The 10,000-nt window shown below is 42.0% G+C and overlaps 1 protein-coding gene across 1 annotated transcript in view; it reads right to left on the bottom strand.

The window, feature by feature from the left end:
* The window catches only part of LOC113815055 (transient receptor potential cation channel subfamily M member 1), a 10,997-nt gene extending 1,062 nt beyond the window's left edge, over nt 1-9,935 (bottom strand). Inside the window, exons 1-13 of the mRNA XM_070130498.1 lie at nt 8,917-9,935; nt 7,959-8,113; nt 6,998-7,180; nt 6,476-6,688; nt 5,959-6,209; nt 4,939-5,164; nt 4,197-4,445; nt 3,678-3,873; nt 3,133-3,325; nt 2,398-2,579; nt 2,041-2,173; nt 1,856-1,906; nt 1,490-1,727 (exon numbers count right to left, since the gene is read on the bottom strand). Coding sequence (XP_069986599.1) covers nt 1,490-1,727; nt 1,856-1,906; nt 2,041-2,173; nt 2,398-2,579; nt 3,133-3,325; nt 3,678-3,873; nt 4,197-4,445; nt 4,939-5,164; nt 5,959-6,209; nt 6,476-6,688; nt 6,998-7,180; nt 7,959-8,075 — 2,232 coding nt within the window. The 5' untranslated portion in view covers nt 8,076-8,113; nt 8,917-9,935. The remainder of the gene's footprint in view (nt 1-1,489; nt 1,728-1,855; nt 1,907-2,040; nt 2,174-2,397; nt 2,580-3,132; nt 3,326-3,677; nt 3,874-4,196; nt 4,446-4,938; nt 5,165-5,958; nt 6,210-6,475; nt 6,689-6,997; nt 7,181-7,958; nt 8,114-8,916) is intronic.
* Between the last annotated feature and the right edge of the window lie 65 nt (nt 9,936-10,000).

Genomic DNA, 10,000 nt, shown 5'->3' with positions numbered 1-10,000 from the left:
TATAAAGTACTGCAATACTGCAATACTACTACTACTTCTGTTACTGTTACTGCCGCTGTGGTTGCTGCTATCACTACTAATACTACTACCTCCACCACTACTAGTACTATTACTACGCCACCATCACCACTACTTTTACCACTACTACTACTACTGCTACTACTATTGTAATATCAGCATTATAATCTTAAAGCAACAGATGGAATGGCGGTTTCCGCATTACAGGGACCGCTGTTTCCCAACGCATTCGATGGGATGGACGGCAGAAAGAGTTGCATCAGTCGGTTTCTCAGTATCTCTGGCTAGTTTCGCGAGGCAAAGTAGGTTGAACGACGGAAGTGATACTGATAAGGGAGACCGATAGTAATGTTGAAATGATAATCATAATCATAACGTTGGTCCTCTAACATGTATTCTTAACCCCAGAGTGGCGTGTAGGTGTTACTGTGACCCCAGGTCTTCAGAGTGAGGTTTTTGTGGCTCTGCGATGGTGCCACGTACCCCTATATAAGCCCCGCCCGTATTCAGCCTTTATTTGAGCTGCAGCATTGATAGAAGGTAGATCTGCGCAGTTTCGAGGCACTGGTTTCCAAGGAACGTTCTGATGGGGTCATCATGACCTCAAAATAACAATACGCACGTTGATATTTTTCGTATGACCTGGAGTGCTTTGAAAACAAGGAAAGCCATTGTAGCATTTGTTGTATGATAGAAATCACCATTTGTGCTATATAAAGCTGTGAATGCTTTAGTCTTAACTGTAGTATTTGCATGAGTCAAAGCGAACTTTAATTTATATATTCTTTTTGTATGAAATCGGTGATTTTTTTCAAGGAATTGCTCAGATAGTTAAGCGAGTCCGGCGACGGCGAGAGCGGCGGTGCGGGGACACCGTGCCACGGGAAGCATGCAAGGACGCTTCCCCGTACATTTTCTGAGTGGAATGACCTTTGTGACGTGAGGGACGACATGAAGACTGCTTACGTGTGCTGGCCTGCCGCGACCACGCTGTTGCAGGCAGCCACAATTGCTTCGCTTTATGGTAATATATGATCGTTTTTAACTTGAGAAAAGGGGATGCTGAAAGAAAAGGATTCGTCCTTTTTTCTTTTCCGAGAATCGTGATGAAACTTTAATCTAGCTCTCTCTTTACTCTTCCAGGTGCGGACCAGTGGCTCTGTCAAACATTCCATGCGTAATAGCCCGAAGTGTAAAGTGGTGATTGTTAGTGCCTTCTTTTCATTTTTTCCATAAGGAGGATTTTTTAAATAAATATTTTGATGTAAATCAACGTCTATCTAGGTCCTCCCTGAATAAAAAAACCGGGCACCCTATACACTATTAACTATAAATGTTATAAATGGAAATACCACTTTAGAGTCAATACCTCACTGACATTAACGATACGTATTTAAAAACAATAATAACAATAATAACCATATTAAACGAAATCAAAGGGTAATCCACACTTAATACGGCGTCGCCATACCCTATCAAAGAGATGAGCCAGTTCAGACTCGATCTCGTTATCCGAAATTTCGTCCTCATCGACGTCACCGTCATCATCATCGTTTTTGCAGTTCTTTCCTTCCTGCTGCTTCTGTTTTTGAGAAGAATCTTTCATCGGGGGCAGAAGAGTGATCTTCCTGCGCGGAGACACCACAGGAAGACGTTCGGTTTTGCCATCCTTGTTTTTCTGCATTTCCTGTAGTTCTTCTGACTTCCCGCTGTGGGGGAACAAGTGTTGTGAGACCACGAATACTGGTGATCGGGAGGATCATTATAGATGGACTATGTGCCTTTGGAATAATGCTTTGGTAGGTGTACTAAACGATTGTGTTGTGTTTTTACTTACTTTTCTTTCATCCCCATTTTCTGGTCAATGTACTTTGTTACTCTGTCAATTCTGAAAAAAGATTAAATCCTCTTTATTTAAGTAATTACCTAAGTTAAATGTGTCAACAGACAAGACCTTCTCATATGTATAGTGTCAAACAGATCCAACACTACGGAACACAACACTGATCACGGCGCACTCACTTGTCGCTCATCCTCTTCACGCGCGCCTGAAGGCTGTTCTCCTCAGCCGCATGGATCCTCGCCAGGAAAGCCTGTGTTGCCTCCTTCTCGATCAGCCTCAGTGTTACCATAGCGTCGCTCTCGTATTCAGTCGCTGGCATTGTATGGGATAATTATCGGTTATCTTCGAGTGTTCTACTTCATGTTTGATTATGCACACTTTTCTCTGTATTTAGTACCATGAAAAAATAAACTAGGCATAGGGAAACACTAAAATGACTCCTCACCAGACGGTAATATCGAATTTATGCCTCAGTTTTACACATACACATTTCATCCAAAAAGCTTCGATAACGAATAACATTCAATAATACTTACACTCTTCTTCGGCCTTAGCAGCACAACAAGCTCTCCCCACAGCCTTAAAGAACTGCCAGAAATGCTGCACTAACACAAGGGGTATTACCAAAACAGGTTTCTTCTCATATTCACGAATCAGGCGGTACATCTCGAACTTCCAGATCTCCATGCTGTTCTCATGGACCTCGTCGAATACATGCCTTGGGATTATATGGAAAGGGTGTACATAGAGCGGAATGCTATGGCTTAGTTATGTAGGCATGTACTATGTTGGATGTAGATTTCCATGCAGATTTCTTCAGCATGAAATTAACATGTTCCTAGTATGTGGATGAAATATGTGTGGCGGTACTGTAGTTATGTTCTTGTATAAATGTACACACTGTGGAATAGTTATTTTTAAAGCCCGTGGTAAGATCTGTATGCCCATGCCGTTTCCATGGTCTGAGAGAGGTGTGCTATGCGAGGGAGTTTCATCATGATGCGGAGACAGACGAGATAAGGATAAGAGAAAATACAGGTGATTCGAAATGAAGGAAGCAAGAACAAGCTTTCCAAAATCATGGAGCATTGAAATTTTCCAAATGTAAGTCATATAATGGACGTCTTGATCTCTACATCATCGAAAATTAACCGATGTAAATATTACATGCATACCTAACAATACGAAATTATTTATCCTTATTCATCCTTTTCTCTCGTTTGTCAAACCAAAACTCCAGCACATCCATTTGGCGCTACGAAGCCACTCACGTGAAAATAGCGATGAGTAAGTTGAGTAACATGATGTTCCCGATGATGAGGTAGACGAAGAGCATTAGCTTGACAGTCCACTTGTAATCGGCGGGGTTCTCGCACACACAGTCTCGCAAGCAGTCCTGAGTCTGGTTCAAGCACGAGTCCGCGACCCGACAAGATTTCTCGTGACATGTCTCATGGTCGGTACCTGCAAATGCATAAAGTAGGGCTTGGCTGATAAGAAAGCATCCATATTTCTCTCTCTCCATCTGTATCTGCAGCTAAACATGCGCTTCTCAATCACGCTTTTATACCTGATTATTTCCATCTACGCTTAGCCCTCTTGCTCCAACATTTGATCATAATCAATATATTTCCATAGGTCGTTCGGTCTCCAGTCATCGTGTTCCGCTTACTTTACACTTACTGATTTTACACATTTCTACATGCATCTGTTAATCTCAACACGCCCATCACTCTATCACCAAATCCTTATATCTATCCATCTTTGCACACACCTACCTACCTGTCGATCACACGCGACAGACGGCAAAACTCACCTACGATTTGGTCCAGCAGAAGCTCTCCGTACATCTGCCAATAGGGCGTGAGGATGACGCTTTCGACGATGTTTCCCACTTCGGTGACGTTGAAGGTGAAGGAGTAGTGGGACGGGTGCAGGAGGGACTGGGACGCGATGCCGTAGCCCAGGATGAAGATCACCAGCAGCGCCATGAACACCAGGACTTCGGTGATCTGGAGGAAGGGGGAAAGAGAGGGGAATGGGTGTATGTTTGTTTACTTTTAAGTACGCGTACGTTTGTATGAACATTCTCTCTCTCTCTCTCTCTCTCTCTCTCTCTCTCTCTCTCTCTCTCTCTCTCTCTCTCTCTCTCTCTCTCTCTCTCTCTCTCTCTCTCTCTCTCTCTCTCTCTCTCAAACCTGTCAGTGTTAATCCTATTTCTGTGAGAAAAAATATTTCATTTTACAGATTTTCGCTTTACCGGACCAACGTCTAACCTATCCAACCGAGAACTAAGCATCCGTAATAAGAACTAACACGCAGTCGCGGAACTAACCATCCTGTAGAAGATGACAAGCTTGGGTCCCAGGTGGTAGTTGACGTGGTACATCCTGAAGAGGCGGCAGTAGAAGAAGGCCGTGTTGATAGCATAGAATGTGCGGCCCCACTTGAACGTGCTGCGGATGAGCCGAAGAGCCAGGGCGCTGAAGGCCAGGACGACCGCCATCAGGTCGAAGCGACTCCACACGCTAGACGACCAGTCCTTCAGCTTGTCCCAGGGCTTCGAGGACTGCTCCATGCAGATCTGGGAAGGGCGTGGTGCGGGATCCTTTTATAGGAGGCCTCGAAGGGGTTTATGGCGATTCAGGTCTTACGTGTTGACTTTTTTTTTCGAAAATGTGACATGGTTATTTGATAGATTTAACTTGATCCGATGGTTTTACAGACTGTCCATTTTTTCTTCTTTATTTTTACACTACTGCTCATTTTGAAATCTGCTGTCTCCGAGAACATATTATCAGCTTTCAAATTTTAGAAATGCTTACTCCTTCAGTATATTCTCCACTTTTAAGAAATATATATTTGAAAGTGATCCATAATTGCTTACTTCTTAGTTCCCTAACCCCAGTACGAGACCTAAAGAATAAATATATAAACTTATAAAAGACAGGAATGATTAAATGAATAAACATCCAAAGAATTATATAACAGTTGGACAAATTACCAAATACAGACGCCTACCCTAAGTAAACAAACCAAATAAAGAACAAAAATCACGGAAGGAACAGCCGCCATACCTCAGAAACCTTCTCCACGGCGACTGCGCTGATCCAAACAATAACGAGCATTTCGGTCGCGGACATCTCGTACTTGAAGTCGAACATGACCACGTACGAGTAGAGGAGGAGGAAGGCGACGTAGGAGGTGGTGTGGGCGTAGAACTTGGAGATGGGCGACTTGTAGAACACGATCAGCTTCTGCCGTGCGGTCAGGTCACTCCCCTTGTCGCCGAGCTTTTGAAATCTGGTGTTGGAAGTTTATCATTTTATTATCGTTGCATTATTGTTGCTGCTGCTGCTGCTGCTGCTATTATTATTATTATTATATATTATTATTATTACCATTATCATTATTACTATTATCATTATTATTATTATTATTATTATTATTATTATTATTATTATTATTATTATTATCATCATTATGATTACCACTATCATTACTATTATCATTCTTATTATTATTATTATCATTTTCATCATCATCATTATCATGATCATCATTATCACTATTAATTTGATTAGCTTTATTATCCTTATTAGTACTGTTATTATCATTACCATTGTTATTATCTTCATAGTCATTACCAATAACAAAATTATTATCATCATAATAATTATTATTACGTAAAGGCATGCATTACTAAATGAAAGTTAAATTCAATGTAAATGATTAATGCATGGGCATTTCTCGTGTAGAAGTGACAGATGATACTAATATAAACGGAATTTCAGCACTGAATGTACTTTACAATTATTGCTACCAAGAGACCATCATAGGAGATCATCATAATGATTAATCACAAATAAGGCAGAAATAATCATTCCATAAAAGTTCGTCTTTTATTATCAGTGATCGTTCTAAAGTGCACCTAATCAAACCCGAAAACCGTGATCGCATCATAAAACTATTCTAGGTTCTCTTCTCTGACCCGGAAATATTGAGGTCTTCCGTTTAGACATAGAGGCCGAAAATACTAAGACTTAACTTCTATTTATCGCCTTCTATCATAAGCGTGAATCAAACCAAGCACTCACTGGAAGAGTTTCGGCCAAAATATAAGTAGGGGAAAGACGTTCGCGATAATAACAGCAAAATAGGGTGCCTTCGCCATGCCTCTCCGCCAGTTGAGCTCGATGGTCGCCTGGGAGCACGGGGCCGCAATGAAGAAGAGGTCGTTGGCGAAGTAGGCCAACTCGAGGCAGGTCAGTTGGCCCCACCTGGCGTTCCTCCGCTCGATGAGGCCCACGGCATTGGTCGGGTCTGTTTGGTAACACACGTTCAACAGCTGGCGGGAAAGACATTGTGGCGGTGAAGGGGTAGCTGGGTAAGAAGAAAGCTTTTGGTATTCTTCAAGAAATACTTCGAGGGATTAGAAGCTAGAAGTTGGTTTAGATCAGGAAATTTTGCCGAGAATTCGATGACTGGTGCCGGAAATATTAAGAATTTCATTATCACTTCAAGTTCTGACGTCAGTGTCAAATTCACAAATAAACCGTCTCAAGAATCATCTACACTTGAAAAAGTCTTCGAAAGAAGCGAAGTCTCTCTCACCTCTTTTGCAAGGTTCTGAAACACCTTCTTCTGCAGCTGGTATTCTTGGCGTATGTCCGTGTTCTTCTCCCCAAGAGACTCCCACAGGGCTTGGTACATGCAGGAGGCCACCACGGCAGCACACAGCGGCGAGTTGCAGCGCTCCCACAGGAACTTGGCCAAGTTGCCTCGCCTGCTGAGGACGGCCCACAGCATCAGCTCCAGATAAGGGTCCTGTGGCAGATGTGAGGATATATTACGGATTCGAAAAATGTTGAGAGACGTGTACACACGGAAAAATAATAATAACAAATATCAAAACGTTACAAATATTTTGCTCTAATTCACATACTAACGGATAAGAACTAAAATCTAGATTAAAGGAAAAATATCTACAAGTAAGCCAAACAAACGAAGAAGAAAAAGACGCAGAAGGAGAAGAAAATGAAGTAGAAAAAGACGAAGAAGAAAGAAGCAGCAAAAGAAAAAAAAACAGAAGAAACGAAAAAAATAAGGAAGAGACAATTCCCGGGAGCACAAAACCTCAAAAGTCATGGCGCTGATGTTCGGGTTATTTTCAATGTTCTCGGGAGTGTCCATCAAGTAGTTCTTATTATAGTGCTTCTTCACCATCGCTTGCAGGAGATTGTGGACGTGGATGAGGGCGTGATACCCGCTGTTCGAGGACCTCTGCAGCAGGCGAGGGAGGTGGATGTTGCGATCGCACTGCAAAGGGGAATAGGATTTCGAGTATTGCAACGTTTGTCTAGGATTTGTGTGTGCCGTCCTAAAGCATTCGAGGGTTCGGATCAGGGGAGTTCCTCTGTGTAAAAGGCGTATGAATGAAAATCATAATGATTTGCAATTCAAATGATATTTCCAGTTAAAAATACTAGATCAGTGGTCGCCAACCTTTTTCATCCTGTGGCACTCGACTAGTGTATCATAGTTTCTAGTCATCTTTCCAGATTTAATTATTACTGATTATGAATAATGTAATGGTGTCAGTAGCTATAGGACCAAAACACTTTATGGAAAGCTTCCACTTTTTTATATGTGAGAGATAATTATATGTTGCTATTGCAGGTGAGATAAAATTCATTTTAATTCGTCATAATTTTCATTTTGCTTCATAACCCCCTAGAGAGTACCCCATGGAACTCTCGAGCTAAATAACCCAAGCAGATTTCTCGCCACTCCTAAAATCCAATGGCGGAGGGATACACAACATAAAAACAATTTTAAAGTCTACTGGAATTTTATCACCAACACTCCTTAATGATCTTGAGCATGTAGGCTTACCTTCTAGAGAAAGATTAGTGTTTTGCTAATGTCCTTTTCTTCATTTATCTTTATTCACCTACTTATCTACTTATTACCTTTTTTATTATTATCATTTTCGTCACTACCAATATTATCACCACTTTATTACCATCATTCCTATTGTTTATCATTACTACATGTGCTTGTATTCACAGCTAAAACCTCTTCGAGCGAGACTCACCGCTTTGTTGTAGAGGGACCTTAGCGTGTCCACGGTGAGGTAGTCTTCCATGACCAGACCGTTCATCACGAACAGCTTCACGAACTCCACCTTCTCGTCCAACAGCGCCGTCGTCATGGGCTCTCTGAGGACGTCGAGACTCCAGTTCTTTTCAGCTGCAGGGTGGGTATTAAGAGAGGGGGATCAGCAGGAGGGAGAGGAGGAGGAGGAAAAGGGGGAGGAAGTGGTGGGAGTGGATATTGAGAGAGATGAATCAGCAGGAGGGGGAGGAGGAGGGTGAAGGGGAAGAGTTGGTGGAGGTGGATATTAAGAGAAGTGGGTCAGAAGGAGGGGGAGGAAGAGTTGGAAGAGGAGGAGGTGGAGTTGAAGGGGTTGGAGGAAGAGAAGGAAGAAGAGGATGGGTTATTACAAAGAAAAGTTGCAGTAGCATAAAGAAATACTTCTAAGCTACTACTACTACAGCCATTATGACTATTATAACTACTATTACTACTATCACGACTACTACCAGTTCTACCACTACTACTACTATTCATACTATTACTATTATCATTACTACAATTACTGTTGCTATCACTACTGCTTTTACTACTAGTGTTACTTTAACTGTTATCAATACCACTGTTCTATAGTACTAATAATAACAAGAATTATTCACTGGTGCAAAAACTGCATCTTCGTCAGTAACAAAAAAGGCCTCCGCATCACATTTTACCTCATAGCCTCTGAACTGAGAAAACGTGGCCTTCCATGACCTATGACCTACCCAGAGAAATTGACCACCTTAGACTTTTGACCTACCTGGGGAAAATTAACCTTCCATGGATGTCTTTTGTTTGCCTACGAAGCAAAATTTACCCCCTACCCGCCCGACCTTTGACCATCCTTGGTAAACATTCGTTATCTATGGCCTTTGACCCAGCTAAGAAAATTCAGGTCAGCATGGCCTTTTACTTACCTGGGAAAATTAGGGTTTCGGCTATGTCTGGTCGGTTCCACAGGAGAGCGAGGCCGAGCTGGTCCTGTCGTGAGGACTGAGACCTTTCGTTGCCTGAGAGAGGGAACGTGGGTTAGAAAATGGCCCGGGGGGGAGGGGGGGAGGGGGGAAGGGGGTTGCGGGGGGCGTAAAAATGTTTGGGGGGCCAGTTAAGATTGGTGAGGAATTATCTGATAATAACGCGCTTAAGCTAGGGCGAAGCTATCTTTCAGCTATGTTGGATCGAATATGCCCTAGAGTAGGGGTGACCAACCTTTTGCGGGATATCTACTTTTTCTACTCTTACCCTGATGCGATCAACCAGCCTAAGATTCAAACATATTTCATAAATGAAACTGTAACTGTAAAATCATTATAAATATAAATATAACTTATTCCCAGGGAATAAAAGAGAAATATAATAATCTTAGTATCGTGAGTACTATGCTATTTCAGCTATTTGCATGACAACTTCTGAAGGACGAGTTATTAACAGGAACAGCAGTGTGATCGACTTTAAACGGGCTTTTGATCGACTGGCTGGCCACCCTTGCCTAGAGTATAAATGAATGCACAGTGTTTTTGTACATGAGGCGTCGACATCAGCTTCCAGTAACAACGATAATAATAATAATAACAATAATAATAATGATATTATTACTAATAATGATAATAATAACAATGATTACAATAATAAAGATGATCATAAAATGGGTTGTAGCGTTTAATGATAATAATGATCGTAATAATCATAATGCTGATTATAATGAGAGCAATAATAATAATGGTAATAATAGCAATATCAATAATAACAATAATAATAATATGATATCATCATCATCATCAAGGGGGCTGACGCCGACGGGGGCGCACAGCCGCATCCATCCTTCGCTTCCACCTACGAGGATCCCTCAAGGCTAGACGCCAGGCAGGGACTTGGCCCATCTCTAGTTCTTCACGGCAGGTTTGGTCGATCTGCCCAAGCCATGACTTCCTCGGTCGTCCCACAGGCCTCCTCCACCCAGGGTTGTCTCGAACAGAGACGACCTGATGGGCAGGATCATCC

The sequence above is a fragment of the Penaeus vannamei genome, chromosome 15 (assembly GCF_042767895.1).
Source record: "Penaeus vannamei isolate JL-2024 chromosome 15, ASM4276789v1, whole genome shotgun sequence".
NCBI lineage: Eukaryota > Metazoa > Arthropoda > Malacostraca > Decapoda > Penaeidae > Penaeus > Penaeus vannamei.
This window is presented reverse-complemented; position numbering and strand designations above follow the sequence as displayed.